The 20,588-nt window shown below is 44.0% G+C and overlaps 1 protein-coding gene across 1 annotated transcript in view; it reads left to right on the top strand.

Annotated features, from left to right (window-relative positions):
- Positions 1–20,367, top strand: part of LOC100760212 (aldehyde oxidase 4) — a 53,367-nt gene extending 33,000 nt beyond the window's left edge. Inside the window, exons 18-35 of the mRNA NM_001291946.1 lie at positions 178–292; positions 1,216–1,338; positions 2,996–3,092; positions 5,240–5,364; positions 7,868–8,001; positions 9,094–9,181; positions 9,482–9,568; positions 9,725–9,916; positions 10,868–11,095; positions 12,157–12,252; positions 13,942–14,070; positions 14,985–15,059; positions 16,109–16,161; positions 16,562–16,676; positions 16,868–16,933; positions 17,552–17,737; positions 19,144–19,311; positions 20,314–20,367. Of these exons, the coding sequence (NP_001278875.1) occupies positions 178–292; positions 1,216–1,338; positions 2,996–3,092; positions 5,240–5,364; positions 7,868–8,001; positions 9,094–9,181; positions 9,482–9,568; positions 9,725–9,916; positions 10,868–11,095; positions 12,157–12,252; positions 13,942–14,070; positions 14,985–15,059; positions 16,109–16,161; positions 16,562–16,676; positions 16,868–16,933; positions 17,552–17,737; positions 19,144–19,311; positions 20,314–20,367 (2,131 nt within the window). The remainder of the gene's footprint in view (positions 1–177; positions 293–1,215; positions 1,339–2,995; positions 3,093–5,239; positions 5,365–7,867; positions 8,002–9,093; positions 9,182–9,481; positions 9,569–9,724; positions 9,917–10,867; positions 11,096–12,156; positions 12,253–13,941; positions 14,071–14,984; positions 15,060–16,108; positions 16,162–16,561; positions 16,677–16,867; positions 16,934–17,551; positions 17,738–19,143; positions 19,312–20,313) is intronic.
- Positions 20,368–20,588: the final 221 nt, after the last annotated feature.

Raw genomic sequence — 20,588 nt, forward strand, 5'->3', positions numbered from 1 at the left:
CTTTTAAAGCATAGATATAAGTGAATCTGTGGCCTAAAGTTAGAACACCTGCCAATATTTTTCAGCATAGACTATTACTCCATGATTTAGTTGTGATACTCTTCATAGATTTCCCTGTCTGCGGGATCATTTGTACTCCTTTGTGACATTGTATCTTCTTCGTGTTTCTCCTCCCAGATCTCTGGATGTGTCAGAAGCCCTGGAGTGTCCAGGTGTGGTTGACGTTATTACAGCCGAGGATGTTCCAGGAGATAATAACCACAGTGGGGAAATTTTCTTTGCACAGAGTGAGGTGTGTGATCTGTGTGTGGCTTGTCACCTAACCCACCCGCCCCAATGTCAAAATAATTCATTGTTGGCTGGGGCAACAGCAACTACAGCTTCATTCACCAGAACCCTGGGTTGTCTCAGTCATTCTCCCACTCCCTCTGAGCTCTGGACTCACCTTGAAATTATAACAAGAAGCCTTTAGTCTTCTCAGGGAAGGCTTCTAACTTTTGGGAAAGTCACCTAAGCAATGGAAAGCATAAGACATAAAAGGAAGAAGAATCATGGGGTGACCATATCACTCTGTGCTGTGGGAACAATGAGGGGTGTGAGCAGAAACAACAGGGCACATCACTGACCTCAAGTAACTAAGTTCTATGCATGCACAACTTTGATCAGGCCCACTCAAGACACTGTTTGAAGTTGGTTTTCATGGGTAGAAAATGGTCTTTCTAAGCCAGGTGTGGTGGCATATGCCTTTTATCCCAGCACTTGGGAGGCAAAGGCAGATGGACCCCTGAGTTTAAGGCCAGTTTGATCTACAGAGAAAGCTCCAGGATAGCCAGCTTGAGAAATCTTGTCTTGAAAAACAAAAGAAAAGAAAAAGGGAAAGGAAAAGAAAAAGGAAGGAAATGAAAGAAAAGAAAAGGAATGAAAAGAAAAGGGTCTCCCTTTTGGTCACTAAAACATCAGTAGGCAATGTAAAAATGTGAGAGCAGTAATTCCTTTTGGAAAGCTGTTTTATTTTTGCCTTTGTTTTGAGACTAGATGTCACACATCCCAGGCTGGCCTTGAACTCATTGTGTAGCCATGTGCTCCACATACCTAGTTTATGTGGTGCCAAATATCTAGCCCAGGGTTTCATGCATGCTAGGCAAGCACTGCACCAGTTGAGCCACACCCCCAGCCCCTGAGTCTGTTTTAACTAACCGTGCGGCTTTTCTGCAGGTCATTTGCGTAGGTCAGATCGTCTGCGCTGTGGCTGCTGACACCTATGCCCACGCAAAGGAAGCAGCTAAACATGTGAAGATTGCTTATGATGACATAGAACCAGCGATTATCACAATAGAGGTAGAACCCTGCCCATCTTCTGGAATAGCCAGGGAGGCATACTTTGAACAGAATTCAACCAGAAGGGTCATGAAATAAAATAATTTATGTTTCAACTATACTTTAGCCAATGTCACCGTAGGTTTAGAGTATAGTCTCCAGTAATCTCTCTGCACCTCCAGTCAGAATACTGAGACTCTCCTGTCTAAACCCCCTCCTCACACCAGCACTTCTGCAGGAATCTGCAAAAATGAAGCACCCTGTACTCACTTCTCCCATGGCCTCTGACCATGGCCGAGCTTGAGAATACAGAATATTAACACTGCGAAGATGAGCTCCTATCTACAGGCAGTGAGGGGGACAGTCTAGAGGACTGTGGAATTCGTGAAAGTTGCAACACTCAGCAGCTACCTGGCACTCTGCCTCTCTGCCCATTCTCTGATTGCACACAAACACTGAAGACAGACTACCTGAGTTCATCATGTGCGTCTGCCTTTACAGCCTCTTAACAGCAATAGAGACTTTGGCAAGTCAACCAAACTTCTCATACCTCAGTTGGAAACTTTTAAGTACCTACACCAAAAGGTTGTTGAGAAATTTAAACATGGAAATCCAAGGAAATGTTAAGAATAGCTCCTATGATGGCGAATGCATGCAATAGATGTTAACTGTCAATATGGTTTTTGCTATTATTAATGAAGGCAAGGATATGTTATATTTTGTTTTATAATGTTGGTATCTACTAAAGTGCTAACCCAATAACAAATGCTCAGTAATGTGTGTTGGATGCTGGAGGCATGGAAAGGTAGATGAACAAGTGGAGGCATAAGTAGGGTGCAACCCTGAGCAAATCCTAGGATTTGTTCTTTCTAACAGTTGTCAAGTTCATCTTTAATTGTGTTTTAACTGTCCCTTAAACCTGTTCCTTTCTTTTCATTCTCACTTTGCAGCCCCATCCTCAATAACTTATTTTCATCACGGCCACTTCGGGAGATTCCTGTCTTCCATTTCAGCACACCAACTCAAGGACATTAACTTTCTAACCCTCGGGGTTCATTGTCACCTTTCCTATTCTGCAGTGTCCTCTTGGGCAGTGTCAAAACTCCTTAGCATAGAATCAAAGCCATTCACAGACCTGCCCCAGCCCTCCTTCCAGACTCCTTAGCCCTGTCCCTGCCCATTGTTTCTTCATAGAGATCCAGCATCTCAGCCAGCCTGGCCTCATTCTCACTTTGGCCCCTCACTTATAAAGTACCATTGACTTAAAATGACTCAGAATCCAATTCAAGCCCTCATTCCAGGCCATTCCAGAACATTCCAGGCTTTATCTGCCCTCTTCTTAACCCCTCTTCACTCCACCTTATACCCTCATTGGCCCAGAGCTGACACCTCAGTAGCAACCCACCTCAGACAGTCAATGAGCCATCTGGAAGTGGGGCTGTGCCTACACCCTTGTTCTCCCCTCAGCTCTTCTCAAGAACCATCAGCAACAAATTGCCAATGCCTGCAAATACATCTAAACCAGTTTCTGCTGACTTAACTCCATGCCAGGCTCCAGTTGTCTTCATGTGTAAAATCTGACAGAGCAGAAGTATGGAATTCAGATAGGGACAAATGGCTTATTAGAATAAAAAAAAAAACATTTTATTTTTGGTTTTGGTTTGATTTTCCACTGCAGCAAGCCCTAGAACACGATTCTTTTCTTTCTCCTGAGAAAAAAATTGAACAAGGAAATGTGGAATGTGCCTTCAAACATGTGGATCAAGTCATTGAAGGTACGTATGGCCATCCACAGCCAGAAAGAGGAGGCAGCTTCTGAAGCTGGTGCTCATCTGGCTTGAGAACACTGAAACTCCCTATCACAAGGTGCTTGTTAAAGAGAATTTAAAGTGACAATAAGTTCCTAACCTGATGAATTTGACATATACAAAGCTGTGTAAATACTATATACATCAAAGTATAGAGTATTTCCAGTGCCCATAAACCACACATGCATACACACACACACACACACAAACACACACACACACACACACACACACACACACACACACACACACACGTAATAAAAACTAAATGAAATGTTTAAAATATTCTATGCTAGCATAGGGATTATTTTGAACTGAAGGCCACTGAGAAAAAGTAGACACAAGAAAAGGCTACCTTTTCTCTGTCTATCTAAAAGAAGGGCATAAGGTTCCCCTGCCCGGGTGCCCTCTCTCCTCTCTCATACCAGGAAAGGCAGGACACAAAAAGGCTCCAGACTCTTAGCATGGCAGACGAGAAGGCCCTGGGCAGAGTCTGCGCAGCAAAGTCACTAAGATAAACCTCTGCCGTTAGTTTCCCCATATATTTTTCTCCCCATATTTTACTACACCCAGATGCTCAAAAGTCTTTTCATGTATTTACATAATTTACATACTTCTCCAAACATCTGTTTTCATTTGTTAAAATGAAATTTGTTAAGCCTTCAGGCCTGACTACCTCTTGAGATTTCTGTTTTCATGTCTGTGAGTGCCCCTCTTTACCCCATTGTGTGCATAGGAATAAAATTCCTGTGGAAAAAAGTCAACAAAATATATGTTTAAATTTAGGTTAGACTGAGCATGTGCATTCTGGAAGTGAACTGGGGGAAAGAGCTTTCTAACAGGAAAGAGGATTTCTAATTGATTTTTAGTTAACATTTAAAATAATGGGTTTTGTTATGATGCTTTACCCCTGTGTCTCACTGTACTTTGCTTATGTTCACCACCCCACCCCCCTCTCACATCCATCCTTCCTGCCTCTCTGACTTTCTTACCTCCTCACAAACAGTTCCCTTTCTGGGGTGTGTGCTTGCGTGCGTGCGTGCGTGCGTGCGTGCGTGCGTGCGTGAGTGCGTGTGTGTGTGTGTTATTAAATCTAAATTCTACACACAAGAGATCACATACTATATTTTGTATTTCTTCAGAGGGACATCTCTGGACTCACCTTCCATGGTCCTGATGAACAATTTTAAATAATCTTTGACTTGTGACAGTGCCGTTGACTTATTTTAGCACAGAGGTCTCTCTGCTAGTTATAAAGTAAAAACACTTATTTACACTGAGGACAGACACTTCTCCTAATGTCATGCACAACATGATAAAATATGTTGAACCTAACTCAGGCATATGGCATTATCTCCCTGTCAATGTCACCTAACTCAGGTATATGGCATTATCTCACCATGTCACCTAACTCAGGCATATGGCATTATCTCACCTGTTAATGTCACCTAAGTCAGGCATATGGCATTATCTCACCTGTTAATGTCACCTAAGTCAGGCATATGGCATTATCTCACCTGTTAATGTCACCTAACTCAGTCGTATTATTGTTGTTGTTTTAGCTTGCCTATTTTTACAGCTTAAAACATTGGGTTTACAAATTCACCTACCAGGTTGATGGCTGAGACTGAATATGTAGCCAGACTAGTCTCAAATTGAGCACATGATATATAAACAGTTGGGAACCAAGGCCTAGAAAGGAAAAGTGACTAACTCAGGGCCACTCAACCCGCTGGGCACCGACAGAATTCCCAAATGATATGACACTCAGCTCCACAAGCTAGTGCAAATCACTCTCTTTTTTTTTCCTTCTTCATTTTAATTTGTGTACATGGATGTTCTACCTACACGTATGTCTAAGCACCATCTGTGTGCCTGTTGCTCAAGGAGACCAGAAAGAATAGGATCCCTTGGGACTGGAGTTAGAGTGATCTGTGAGCCACCATGAGTCCTGGCAATTGAACCAGGGTCTTTTGGGAGAACAGCCAGCACTCTTATCCACTGAACCAGCTCTCGAGTCTCACAACACATATCACTGCTTACAAACAAAATACTCAAGAATCTTCCATGCTGAAATCTGTGTCTAAATATTGTCCTATGTGTTTGCTTTTCAGGTGAGGTCCACGTGGAAGGCCAGGAACATTTTTACCTAGAAACGCAAACTATCCTGGCTATCCCACAAACTGAAGACAAAGAAATGGTGTTACACTTAGGGACACAGTTCCCAACACATGTGCAGGTAATGGGAATTGCGGAAACGCTATGATAAGAGTTCCTCCACTCTTGTCCTTAAACCCTGTACATGCTTGACACTGGCTAAAGTTTAGCATAATAAAAATGGGGCAGATGCCTTTAAAAGTAATCAGGAAATCTTGTGGCATGCCAAGGTATAAGACAAGGTCCATCTTTCCCTGCAGAACAATTAACTATGAAAATCCCAGGGAAGTCCAACCTAGGTGTCATACTATAACTTCTCTGTGTGGTCCTCCTATGCAAATGTCCCCATGGATTGTGGTTCAGTTTGTGTGCAAAGCAATTGCATTTTCAAGACCTTTTGAGCGGCCTCAATAACCAGTGGCTAAACTCTAGTGCTATACCCAGGAAATGAAAATCCTCTGGTGTCCTAGTCTCAAAATGGAGTCATTGACCCTAGCATAGTGCCAAGCCCAGGGGATACTTTGAAGTTTCTATCAAAGGATCGTGAGGAGCATTGCTGAGGCAGAGAGCTGAGGACTCTCTGGTAGAAAACAGAGGAGCTGACATCCTGGTGTCCAGAAGAGGTGACTGGGTGTGAGAAGGAAGCTGCCAGCTTCCATTCAAGGCAAAATGGAAAGCTGATGTCATTGCCTCTGAGCAGCTCCCAGTTTGGAAGCAGATAGAGGCAGCTTCACCCTCAAGTGCTGTGGAATGATCCTTTTGTAAAGATTTGCCACTCAACTGGTTTAATAAGAAGCTGACTGGCCAATAGCTAGGATTTTCAGGACAGAGAGAATGATGGAAAGAAGGGCAGAGTTGGGAGATGCCAGCCAGATGCCCAGAAGCAGGCTGTGTAGAAAATGAGGTAACAAGCCATGAGCCACATGGCAGAGGGCAGATAAGAAATATGGGTTAATTTAAATGTAAGAGTTAGCCAGTAACAAGGCTGGGCTATCGGCGGAGCATTTACAATTAATATTAAGTCTCAGTGTCTGTTATTTGAGAAGTGGCTTGCAGGACAGAAACTTCCACCTACACTCAGGCAACTGTGTGTAAATTGAAGGGAGTGATCATGGTCAACTCTGATGTCCCTGGTGGGATCCCAGAGGCCAAAAAGGCCAATGTCATCTCCCACCTCCTGGCTACAACTAGTCAGTTCCACAACAGTGGGGATGCCCCTAGGCACCAGGCACTCACAGGCTGTCATAGTCCAGAGTCCAGCCAGCAACAAAACCATCTCAGAAGAGGACCTGAGTGGATATTTGTCCAAAGAAAATACATAAAAGACTAGTAAGCATAAGATGTCCATCAGCAAGCCAGGTGTTGGTGGTGCACACCTTTAATCCCAGCACTCAGGAGGCAGAGGCAGGCGGATCTCTGTGAGTTCGAGACCAGCCTGGTTTCCAGAGCAAGTGCCAGGATAGGCTCCAAAGCTACACAGAGAAACCCTGTCTCGGGGGAAAAAAAAAAAAAAAGAAGATGACAAGTGTTTGTAAGAATACAGAGAAATTGAAACCTCCATAAATTGCCAATGGACAAGAAAAAATAGCACATTTGTGTGGGTGGAATTTTTCCCTGTTCTGGTAGCCAGAGACTTATTATTAATTATGAATGCTTGGCTCATAGCTTATGCTTGTTTTTATCTAGTCCTTGTAACTTAAATTAACACATTTCTATTAATCGATGTGCTGCCCTGAGGCTTGTTTATCTCATGTATGTACTTCCCATCTGCATCTCATAATATCTCCTCAGACTCTGCCCTTCTTCTTCCCAAAATTCTCTTTGTTCTGAAAATTCTGCCTAGCTATTGGCCAATCAGTTTTTTTTTTTTTATTAACCAATGAGAGTAATGCGTAGTTACCATGTACAAAGATTGTTCCACAGCACATTTGCCTTGGAACATAGTCCGGCAGTCTCTCCTGATGCTGGAAATAGAGTGACCATGTAACCCAGCAGTCCCATGACTAAGTATGCAGCCAAGAGAAATAGGAGCATGATGGTGAAGACTTACACATCTAACACTTTATGTGCTAATTTAAACATTTTTAATTTTTTAAAAAATATAGACCTATGTCCATAACAGCATTACTTATAAGAGTCTGAAGCAGAAACAACCCAATGTCCATTAACTGATGACAAAGAAAAAAATAAAAATATTCCAGACAGTGGAATATTATTCCGTCATAAAAAGCAAGATATACCCATGCATGCTATAGGTAGAGGGCACTTGGAAGCATTGTGCTGAGTGAAAGAAACCCCAACACAAAGACTACCTATGGTATAGCTCTGCTGTGTGACAAGTCTGTAGAGACAGGACACAGACTCCAGGCTGCTTGTTGAGTTCTGAGAAGTTCATGGGAAATAAGGAATAGCTGCCTGAGGGATCCAGGTTTCTTTGGGGATGCTGAAATTCCTAAACTAGACTATGGTGGTTGTTCAACACTATCAGTGGAGGTTTGGATTGGACTAGTGCATCAGAACAGCACACAGGCAAGATGGTGAACCATGGAATTACACTTATGTGGCTTGGGGCCTTTCTCTTGCAGGAATATGTGTCTGCAGCATTAAAGGTCCCAAGGAATAGAATTGCCTGCCGAATGAAAAGAGCTGGAGGAGCATTTGGGGGCAAAGTGACCAAGCCCGCTCTACTGGGAGCTGTCGCTGCTGTGGCCGCCAATAAGTAAGGGGTCCAGTGACCACTGTAATGTCAGCAGTCTGAGTTGCTTGAGTCGTTCCAACCCCACACTCCACCTCTCATTTCAGCTGAAGTTGGCAGGATGGAAGGTCAGAACAAGCCTGACAACAGCTTGTCCTGAAGTCAACTGCATGCTGCTGCCAGACAATGTTCCTCTGGTTAGAAAGCAAATGCTGGTGCAGGCCTGACTGGGCAGCCTGTAACTATCAACGCTGTAACTACCCGCCCAGGCTAACTCACAGGCTGCTGGTACAGAAGGGGAATCTGAGAGAATCTTAGCTCATTTGTACTCTCCAGCTGTAGAGAAGGCCTCCTCAAGTGAACACAGCAGTTTGGCAGGGGCTGGAAGCCAGAGTCCTGAAGGGACACTTTACAAGAGGGATCTGTACATAGGGAGACTGGCATCTACAGAGTGTTAGATCTCCACGTTTAGCCTCAACAATCCCCTCTCAGCAGTATGTTAATGCTGATTACTGTCTGAAAGTGAAATTCAGAACAAAAACTTTGTATGCATTCAACTGCAAAATGATCATCGGACTCTTTTATGGAACATGACAAAGAACCAGACCGTTTAATTCCAGAACTCAAGAGGCAGAGACAGAGGCAGGTGAACCTCTGAAAGTTCCAGGCCAGTCAGGGCGACATAGTAAAATCCTGTCTCAAAAAAGAAAAAGGGAGCCAGGTGTGGTGATGCACACATCTAATCCCAGTCAGCCCTCAGGAGGCACAGGCAATCAGATCTCTGTGAGTTCAAGGCCAGCCCTGGTCAACAGTGTGAGTGCCAAGATAGATAGGGCTACACAGAGAAATCCTGTCTCAATTAAAAAAAAAAAAAAGGAAGGAAAGAGAATAATTTATAACCAACTATTAAATCATTATAATATGCAAATATTCAGTTGACTAAGCCAGAATAATTATTTTAGTTTCAATGCCCTGACTGCTTCTAAAATGTCATTTGAGGTATGTTACTATTCATGTAAAACCACTGAGCTAATTATTTCAAGATTCCTCTCCTCTACCTTATGCTTCCACAACTTTATGCAGAATGCAGCCTTTTAACTGAGTCATTTCCCACAGGACTGGCCGCCCAATCCGATTTATCCTAGATCGTGGTAATGACATGCTGATAACTGCTGGCCGCCACCCACTCCTAGGAAAATACAAAGTGAGTAAGATCCAGAAGTTCAGCAAACTGCCTAAAAACCTGTCCTCTGTCAACCAACCCACATTAAAGACCATGTCCTGATGCCACACCTCTTAAAGGGGATATTTGAGTGCAAAACTAGGCAGACCCTCCTGGATGGTGTTAGGATAGAGTTTCTCTGGTGGTGATTGTCACAGCCAATCATGAGAATGGCCTAAGCATGGGTCGACAACAACAGTCAGGTGTTGCATTTGTGCACAGCACCGTTTAGCTGCTGGGAAAGGCTGCTGAGAAAGATCTTTCCTTGTTATCACTTTGCAGATCGGGTTCATGAATAATGGGGAGATCAAGGCTGCTGATGTGGAGTATTACATCAATGGAGGGTGCACCCCTGATGAGTCTGAGCTGGTAAATGCTTTCTGGGGAGAGCCCAGGGTCCTTACTTTATCTGCACAAATACTTGTCTTACCAGTTCTGCAAAGGGTTTAAGTTAAAGACAAAATTCAAATAAGTGGCTTGAAATCTTGGTGGTAGATGAAACGTTGTATTTTTGTTTTAATTCAGGTGATAGAGTTTATTGTGCTGAAATCTGAAAATGCATATTATATCCCAAATTTCCGGTGCCGGGGCAGGGCTTGCAAAACAAATTTGCCATCTAACACAGCCTTCAGAGGATTCGGCTTCCCTCAAGCTACGGTAGTAGTCGAAGCATACATAACCGCAGTGGCATCTAAATGTAACCTACTCCCTGAAGAGGTGAGCAATTGGAACCTGACATTAAAACATTGGCGACACTGCTTGGAATGTATCCTGAGCTCCTACAATCTCTATGTAGAGTTTTTTCAAGAAAATAAAATGCTGTGTCCATTATCAGTTAACACTTTCTATTGTAGTAAGTCAATCACAAAACCTGGTAGCTCCAAGCAATGATACTATTTCTTTTGATTCTGTGGTTTGCTTGGCTTTTCTGTTCTGAGGCAGCTCATTGGAAGCTTTATGGCTCAAGATGGCTTTATTGACATTTCTGATGAGTATTTGACTGGCTTATTTGACTATGACTCATCAGAGAAGTGTGATCCACAGTCTCTCACCTTTCAATCAGCTAGCTTAGATTCATCCTCAAGCTGGGGGGAGGGAGGGATGGTCACAGAGTTTCCAACAGCAGCAGGTAAGTGGCATAGCCTAAACCACAAACACTTTTCAAGTCTCTGTCTACATCACTATGTATGGTCCCATCATACAAAGCAAGTCACAAGGTTAGTCCAGAGTCCATATGAAACTATACCGGAGAGAAATTGGGTAGGATGATCACAGCCTTTGTGCAACATCCTGTCACATTTTAAGACTTTGAGAGATGGAGGCATAAGTGGATGAGCCTGGAGTGTGCAAGACTCTAAAGACTTTAAGTGGGGATAATGGGGAGTAATTAAGAATTTGAGTCAGGAAAATTTCACCTTGCCAACAAATTGATAGCAGAACTAGTAATAATAGTCCCACTGTCTCTCAGGGTTATTGTGAAGTTCACTGAAACACTTAATCTAGATCCTGGAGCACATGAAGTATCCATTAGTAGTTTCTATTGGGTTTTGTTGTTGTTGTCATTTTTAACATATACTTTTGCATTTTTATATACTTGAGGTTTTTTTTAGACAAATTTTCTCCATATCAGACATGTGACAAAAATGCATGCACATTCTTGCCTCCTAGGTTAAAGAAATAAACATGTATAAGAAAACTAGCAAGACAGCCTATAAACAAACATTCGATCCAGAGCCCTTGCGAAGATGCTGGAAAGAATGTCTGGAGAAGTCATCCTTCCATGCTAGGAAGAAGGCTGCAGAGGAATTTAACAAAAAGAATTATTGGAAGAAAAGGGGGCTTGCTGTCACCCCCATGAAGTTTAGCATTGGGATCCCCATAGCCTTCTACAACCAGGTGAGGCAGAATAGCTGTGACCTCCTCCAAGTCCTTCTCCAAATGGCTGGCTTTCTGAAAATGGCTCATGCAGAAGGAAGGAAATAGTAAGCAATTGTGTTGTCCCCAATGGAGAAAGAGAAATGAAGAGTATTTAGTTCCCTTTAGCGGGAGAGAACGTGAATGTAGACAAGGGCTGGGCCCAATGGTATCAGCACAGACCTTCAGGATGCAGACCTTCAGGATACAGTCAGTATTCGGGGCCTTGGAAAGCCTCAACAGTAAGGTCCTGCTCTGAGGGACCCATCTGAGGAGCCATACCCTAATGTGAGTGCTGGAATGTCAGGCCAACTTTCAAGAGCAAACTGGGATAAACAAAAAGATCCCTTTCTTGTCTCCTCTCTAGTTTCACCATAACTGGTTTTTCATGGAGTTCAATTTCTAGCTTGATCTTTTTCTTTCCACCGTCATTAAAACTTTACCATATGCTAGGCACCTGGATTTGGCCAACATCCCCATCTCTAGGCTTGTAGCCCCCTTGTACAAAGTGAAGACTAAATCAATGGAGACTGACCATCGTCAAGGTCATGTGAGAACTTGTTAAACCTGGGTATCCAGGCTATACTGCCAGCCTGCAGCTGAGCAGGATTATTTACACTGGGACACATGCTCCTCCCCCACCATCACTCTAAAAGAAAGCCTTTGGAAACCATGAAATACCTCCAAGTCCTTCCAGGTCCTCCAGTATCCAGGAGAAGGTGTGCCTGGAAATTTATTTGTGTGGGTTCCAGTAGAGCATGTTAAGTCGATTTCCACACCTGGTGAGGAAAGAATAATGAAGCATTGTCCAGGTTGAGGCCTTAAAGAGACAGATGCTGAGGACTGAGGAAGGGGAACTACACACATTCACACATCTAGATTGATGGTTTCAGGTCCAGGGTGTCTTACAAGGGGTTGTCTATGGCTCTCTCATCCACAATGAGAAATGAGAGAAGTGGTTCATCCAACAACCTTGGGCAAACTCACAGCAGCATTTGCCTCTTATCGGTTTCTAAACGAGTGTTCTGATTTGTTTCTCCCAGGCAGCTGCTCTGGTCCACATCTACATAGATGGTTCTGTCCTGCTGAGTCATGGTGGCTGTGAGCTGGGACAAGGCCTACACACCAAAATGATTCAGGTGAGATAGGCATTTGTCTTTTTTGTGAAGTGTATCTGTGTTCTCCATGGTCAAGTGTATTGGATCGAGCAGGTGCCAGGCCAGTTATTCCCATACTGAATCAGAGAGATCACACATGCTACACACACAAGCCAATTGAAGATTCACCCTGACTTTAAGGATGCAAAAATTTAAGGGGAAGAAGGAAGAGGGGCTAGAACACAGGAGATTCAATATTATTCTTCCTGCATTGAAAGAATGGAGTTCATGGTTTTGGGGGGGGTGGGATCCAGTTACCAAAGATACAACACTTATCAAATTCATGGTGACTACCCAAAGTAATAATGTCTTCATTCAGATCTCAATTAGCAATGAATGTTTCACATGAAGAAAACCTGAGCTCCTGAGAGTTCACCCTCTGTGAGGCTGAATCCTGAGCTCACTACAGGCACAGCTGCCTATGCGCTTAGAGGTTTGTCAAACCCAAGCAGCTTCTATCGTAAAGGGAATGGTGGGGTGGGAGACTACACTCTACTTTAGGAATCCATTCACGTGGCTGCCACTGTTCCATGGGATAATGCAAAGCATCTCTCTACTACTCTACGAGATTATTGCAATGGCAAATTTTCCTTTCTTTGTTTTAATGTGAAACAGCAATTGTTGGATATGATATTTGAACTAAAAGTGTATATGGGAGATGGAGGGGGGACAAATGAGAACACTTGTGTGAACACACACAGCAAGACCCGCTACTTTATATGTTAACCAAACCACTGATTTTCTTACATTTTGTGTGTGTAAGTGTATTGTGAGTGTATGTGTGAGTGTGTGAGAGGGTATGTGTGAGTGTATTGTGAGAGTGTGAGTGTATGTGTGAGTGTGCGTGAGTGTGTGAGTGTGTAAATGTATGTGAGAATGAGAGTGTATGTGTGAGTGCATGTATAAGTGCATTTTGAGTGTGTGTGATTGTGTGTGTAAGTGTATTGTGAGTGTGTGTGAGTGTGTGTGTGCACCATTACAGTGTGCATGTGGTAACCAGAAGGTGTGGGTAGGGAATCAGTTCTCTCCTTCCACCCTGTGGGTTTCAGGGAACATAGGTTGTCTAGCTTGGCTGCAGGCATCCTTACCCACTGAACCATCCTGCCAGCCCTAAAACATGGTTGGTTTGTTTTTAATGAGTACGAAAAATGCTCATCAATAAGAAACAACTTCCCAATGAGCAAAGACAAATTCTTTAAAAAGAAATGTCATTTGATAAGAAGGCTCTTGGGACTAGAAAACCATACAAAGTTCCAGGACCCTCTCTGACCACTGTACTTCCTTACAAATCTAAGCCTGAGAAGTGTCTCTGAGGAAAACCTCCTGCTAAATCATCTGCAGACCTGGAGGAGAAGGCGCAAGGGAAACAGTAGCCCAGAGCTCCCCACCAGCCTCCAAGTGCCCTCTAAATCCTGCATGCAGAGTGGCTATGCCCTTGCATGGCTTCCACAGAGCAAGTACCCACAAAGCCCAGAAAGGCGGTTTAGTTAGCTATCTGTCTCAAAAGGTGTGTGTCCTTGACAGTGCCATGTGAAACTTAGACTCGGCCTCTGTCCTTGTAGCAGGACAGCCAGGCTTCATGCTCAGCTCTAGAAAGAGTGCAAGCTTTTTCACTTGGAAGAGGGCTTCAAGTCAATGAAGTAAACACTATTTTCGTTCTGCCTCTGGCAGGTGGCTAGTCGAGAACTCAACATCCCACAGTCCTATGTGCACCTGTCTGAAACTAGCACTGTCTCCGTGCCCAATGCTGTCTTCACCGCTGGCTCCATGGGGACAGACATCAATGGGAAGGCTGTACAGGTGATTTTTCTCCCATTTCTCAGCCACCAAGAGTAGTGGTGAGGGGGCCTTGTTACACTTGTTCTTTTATGGATAGTGAGACAGAGGTGATGAGAGGCCAAATTCTAGTCCACTCAGAAAATTCTGGCAGAGCTGAGGGTCCGTGTCTAAGTTTCTGAAGTTGTTCCATTGCGTGGGCCATTGATCATAACCCGTGTTCTGTTGCAACAACCTCCTTTGTCTTGTGTCAGGATACCTCTCCCTCTCACCCCAGGACAGCAGAGCAATGCAGGGGGATCCCATTTTGGCTTCATGGAGAGTTTGGGCCAAAAAGCTAATCTCTTCATGAACCCATTTCCTTTTCTGGAAAACTGAGGCTACAAATTCCACCTCCATCAGAGAACTATTAGTGGATTACAATGTCACCCCCTCCCTTTCTACTCCCAAACTCTAGAAAAGGCACCCATGGACTATTAGTCTCCCACAAAGACCATCTCTACAAAATGACCACACCTGGATGAAAGGGAAACTTCCAGACTGCCAAGTGTCTCCGTGTATCATCATTTTATTGATGTGTACACTGGTGTGGACACTCATTTTATTAGTGTTTACACTGGTGTACACTCCCATCATTTTATTAGTGTGTAGACTGGTGTGGACACTCATCGCTTGGTTGTGTAAATGGGCACAAAAGAATTTTAACTCCAAGGAGCCACTACTTAGTGCACATGTAAACAACACTGCTAACTTCAAATCAATGCTGCAGAACTTTTTTCTGCTGAAGATAGTCCACATGTTACTCACATTTAAGAAATCCTACAAGAGACAGAAACAAGTCTATATAATAGCTGCCATTAAAGTCTCCCTGAATCACTAACATTTACTGTTCTTTGTGCTTTTTAGTTCTAATGTCATTCTAAACATTCACTTTTCAGAATGCCTGCCAAATTCTTCTGGACCGTCTTCAACCCATCATCAAGAAAAACCCTGAGGGAAAATGGAAGGAATGGGTGAGTGTTCTCTTCTACCCCAGGCAGGAAAGAGCAATGCCACAACAGCATGGGTAAAAGTCCTCAATGCATGCAATTCGGGCAGCACCCATCCAGAAAAGTCCTCAATATATGCAAGGGGGGGTGGGGACAGCACCCATCTACAGCTTAGTGTTCTCTTGTTAGCATTTTCTTCTACTGTTTCAGAATGGTAAGAGGTGTATGTGTTCACAGAGATCTGACTTCATTTTAGAGCCAGTACTTCACAGAGCGTAAGGGCAGTTCTAAAGTACAACCCCCTGGGGCTGCTTCCCTGTGCTGCAAGGCTGGCTATAGGGCAGGTTCTGTGTAGTAGAGACTATAGCACTCCTAAGACCAAAGGACTGGAGACTTTAGAGATGGCCAGCAGTTAAGAGCATTGGTTGCTCTTACAGAGAACTAGGTTCGGTTCTCAGCACCCACATGGCACTTCTCAATCATCTGTAACTGTCTTCTGTCTGACCTCCAGTGGTACTGCATGTATGCAATGCATATATATATATATATATATATATATATATATATATATATATATGAAAAGTAAAGATTTTTTAAAAACCAAAAGATTATTCTACTTTTAGTGATTACACTACAACCACCACCATCAATCATCCCCTACAGAGCTCTCCAGCAGAGAAGCAGACATGACCATTTAGTGGACAGTTGATCAAGACACAAGACTGAGAAGCAGAATGATACACTGCATGCATGTTTGCCTGTATTCACACCCTGTGTACATGCCCATGGACATAAACACAGCCTAGTCCCTCACTAATCTGAAAGACCAAGAACGTGAAAAATCATGGAGTAGCTACATGGTATGACCCAACACAGTGAGATGCCCAGAGCATTGCTAGAGCAAGCCCCTCTTCTATGAAACATGCCCTGTATCTTGCACACAGGCTTAAGTCTCCCAGGGAGTGGCTAAGAACTACAGAACTTGGTACAAGCAAGAAGCAAGCCCAACATGGAAGGTGCTTTTGCTAGTTTCCATGAACTTCTATTTCTTTAAGATGGCTCATCTTTTCCAGGTTGCAAAGGCCTTTGAAGAATCCATCAACCTCTCAGCCACTGGATATTTCAAGTAAGTGGTGTTTTTATTTGGCTTGTATGGTATTTGGGCAGCAGTCGTGTGTGATTGGTGTTAGTTCTATGGTCCTAGGATCCCTTCAGTGGGAAAGGAAGGAAGAGGGAAAGATGGGGAGTGGAGAAACAAAGAAGCTCCTGGCACAGTAGCCATTACCAGTCAAGAAGCCCCACCCTACACACATATGGCCCAGCTCAGGGCCTGCACTCTGGAGGGCATGGCCAGACACCAGACCATCTATCTCTTCCAAAGTCTGCTGAGTTCTATTCAAGCCCTGACCATACAATCCCTCAAGGAAGAAGGGAGCAGGCCTCTAACTCCAAGACCTCTACAGCCATGTCATGACCAGACCACTGAAGGGGAATGACTTTGTTACCATTCTGCCTTCTCTTCACAGAGGTTACCAGACAAACATGGACTGGGAGAAGGAGGAAGGTGATGCTTATCCATACTACGTCTATGGCGCAGCCTGTTCTGAGGTTGAAGTTGACTGTCTGACGGGGGCTCACAAGGTAGAATGATGCTTGTGTACCCTAACTTTACAGGGCACAAACACCCCATGATGTGTTTTCTGTACTGTAAATAACAACCAACTTGACCTGTCAGGGATAGATACATAAAATTTGTGTTTTGTTTTGTTTTGTTTTTAAATCCCTTTTCAGTAAATAACATTGTCCATTGTCCATTTCCTCCCTTGGTGAAGCTCCTGAGAACTGACATCTTCATGGATGCTGCCTTCAGCATAAACCCTGCCCTGGATATCGGCCAGGTATGTGACTCCAGGCCACACCCAAAGGGACTTTGTCAGCCCCATTTGTAGGAAAATTGTGAGTTTGAGGTCAGCCTGGGCTGCATTGAAAACTGTGTCTGAAAAGACAGAGAGAAAGAGAGGGAAAGAAGGGGGAAGAAGAAAGGGAAGGAAGAATAGAGAGAGGGAGGGAGAGAGGGAGGCAGGGAGGGAGGGAGGGAGGGAGGGAGGGAGGAGGAGGGAGGGAGGGAGGGAGGGAGGGAGGGAGGGAGGGAGGGGGAGGGAGGACTTTCAGAGGTGGCCACTGTTCCTGTGGAACTTGAAATGTGAATAGGAATTTTCCAGGTGGATAAGTTGAAGTAGACTGAGGTGAGAACAGTCAGGAGAAGAGACATGTACAGACTTGGAGATAAGAAGGAGCATGCCGACAGGATTTGAAACATTGATGAGGCAATGTGAGGGCCCCAAAAAACGAAGCCAGGCAAGATGGCAGCACCAGCTTCTCGGGGACCCTTGTTAAAAGCTGCCGCAGAGCTTCTGAGAGAAGCTTCCTGAGACTCAGAGCTCCACTCCCATCCCCACTGGAGCATCTATTCAGCCAGCATCGTAGACTTCTCACCCACAAAACTGTACCTACAGGTTGAGGGAGCATTTATCCAAGGCATGGGATTCTACACCATAGAGGAGCTGAAGTACTCCCCAAAAGGCGTGCTCTATTCTCGAGGTCCAGATGACTACAAAATCCCCACTGTCACTGAGATACCAAAAGAGTTCTATGTCACTCTGGTGCACTCCCGAAACCCCATAGCTATCTACTCGTCTAAGGTAAGAATGGACACCCTCTCTATTTGCTGGAGCTAATAAACAAGCAGCTCCTTAGCAAAAATGCCATGACCCAGAAGCTCACGCAGAGGTCTGTGTCCCTGGAGTCCCCAGTGAGATATTTGCAGGCTTGGATTCTTCAGGCCTACTTTCTTTGACTTACTGATGGGTCACCTGTACCCATCTGTGTCCCGCTCTCCTCTGTGTCCTTGTCACACAGGACAAGGGCCTAACAGAATAGCCTTATTTTAACTTAATCATCTCTTACAAGACCTTTTTTCTCAATGCAGCCACATTCCTAGGGACTGACAGGTTGGCCCTTCAACATGTGTTTAAAGAGAGACAGAATTCAGCCCATAAGGGCCTCCTGTGTCAAGAGATCATGAAACAGGCTGCTGAATCTGCTCTCCCCTTTGACTTGTAAGCCCCCAAAGGCAGAATGGTGATGCTCACAGACTCCAGAAACCCAAGTAGAGGCTTCACTTCAAAACATGAGACAAATCAGAACCCCATGAGGAGTGTGGAGAAGTCTCCAGGCATCCTGTCCCACTAGCCAGGAGACTGGCATTGTCTGCAAAGTCCAGCAGCTCACAGCTCTCTCTCCCCCAGGCCCCACCCCTGTCCCATGGAATCCCTCCCCGCTGCAGCCTCTCCCACATCCTTTCGAAGCCAGGCTCTTTGCTCTACATGTCCATGGTCGTTGATTCTCTCGGTACTGACTCCATGCTTTTCTGGAATGCATAGCCTTTAACTAGCCGCCATCTCCAACTCCAGAGCATCTGACACCCTCTTCTTGCCTCCACAGACATCCTCATACATGTGGCACACCCACACACAGGCACACATACATACACATAAATAAAAATCATCTTTTAAAACTCACTGCTGGGTCATTGAACGCATAATGCCCTCACACTGTATATTCAGACGCATCCAACAAGTGCCAAGGAGGCCACATGAGGATAGGCAACTGCGTCACTGTCTACTCTGGCCATTCCATCTGAGTTAAAGGCAAATAATCTGGGGGCCTAGGGTGTGGCTCAGTGGTAGAGCACTTGCCCAGAACACACAAGGTTCTGTCTCCAACACAACGAAAGAAAAAATTAACTAAAAGACAGGTACCTTAGAAGGCACAGATGTCATGGTCTTCAGGGCTCTAATTGGTGGGAAAACAAGTGGTTTTAGGTGCCTGCTTTCCTGTTGTCCTGGCGCCTTTTCACCAGGTATTCAAATAAGAATCCCACTCCCAAATTATTTTGGAAGAGGTCTGGTTTCAGCAACTCAGATCACTCCTTCTGGAGAGTGATAAAAACAGAAAAAGGTGTGTGTGTGTGTGTGTGTGTGTGTGTGTGTGTGTGTGTGTGTGTGTGTGTGTGTAAACTTCTAACTACCTTTTATGATTTTCTCAGGGATTGGGTGAGGCTGGAATGTTCTTGGGGTCCTCAGTTTTGTTTGCCATATATGACGCAGTGACCGCTGCCCGCAAGGAGCGAGGGCTGAGTGACACCTTCCCCTTGAATAGCCCAGCAACACCGGAAGTGATTCGCATGAGTTGTACAGATCAGTTTACTGACATGGTAAGGGAGTCCATGCTGTCATCACCCTATTTGTGGACTTGAATGGTCTGGCTAAGGATATGACAACTGCAATGACATTGTAGATCGTGTCCGTCTTTTTCAATGAAAATTCTCCTTTCGCCTCCACTCATCACTTCCTACATGCCTCCAAAATTCTTCAAATGCTGGCTTGTTTCAGACTCTACAGGGAAAGCACACTAATGGCAAAGGGACACGGCAGATTGCTTCTTTAAATATTTTATCAAAATGCAATTGATGTGGCCTTTTGATTACCTCATTTACAAGATCTCTGGCATGCTCAATTATGCAGAAAGTATCTGTTAAGCAAACTAATAAAAGTAATGGAAATGAAATTATCAGGTTTCTAGGCACACCTTTCCATACCTTGTTACCATACACTATATAGGACACTGTTCCACTTGCCAGCTGCAAAAATTACACCCAGAATTGCCACAGAAAACATCTCTTCATGGCACTGCCTTCTGCAGCCCAAGTGAGTCATGGGTATAAAATCTGATAGGATGGTGTGCTCTGGAGACTACAGTGCCACAATTGGCTCCAGGTCATCCCAAACATAAAAAGTTTATTGGGGCAAAAGCTGTGGTGTAGCTCAGTGGCAGAGCATATGCTTAGCATTCAAGAGGCCCTGGATTCCATTCCTGACACCAAAACAAACCAGAAAAGATGGAATCCAGGAATGGTGGCATACACCTGTAATCCCAGCACTTTGAAAGTTGAGGCAGGAGGATCACAAATTCCAAGCCAACCTAAACTATGCAGAAATACCCTATCTCAAAAATATAAGCATATGTGTGAGATGTGTATTATGAAGATAAGTCTGTGACTAAGTGATTGAAATAAATATGAAAATTATGTAACTTTGATAAAAAGAAAACTTTATATCAACTTAGTTCTGTTTTCAAATGCCTTCAAATTACAACATCTTTCATGGAATAACACTTTGTTAACAAGAATCTTCCATGTTTTGATCTTTTTTTTTAGATCCCCAGAGATGATCCTTCAACATTCACACCTTGGTCCATCCATGTGTCTTAATCTCATGGACGAGAGGAAATGAAGGAATACACAGCTGATTCACTAGCCTCAAATCAGAGCAGCACACAAGCTGATTGAATTTGCCCAGCATGATTTTACTAGGTTTAGTTATTCTCTGTGGTTAGGTTATTGCGTGATTACATTTTAGGGTGCAGATTTTCACCAAATAATATAGCAAAACTTAGAATCAAATTCTGATTTAATTTTCATTATCCTGGAAA

Source organism: Cricetulus griseus, chromosome 2, assembly GCF_003668045.3.
Source record: "Cricetulus griseus strain 17A/GY chromosome 2, alternate assembly CriGri-PICRH-1.0, whole genome shotgun sequence".
NCBI classification, from domain to species: Eukaryota; Metazoa; Chordata; class Mammalia; order Rodentia; family Cricetidae; genus Cricetulus; species Cricetulus griseus.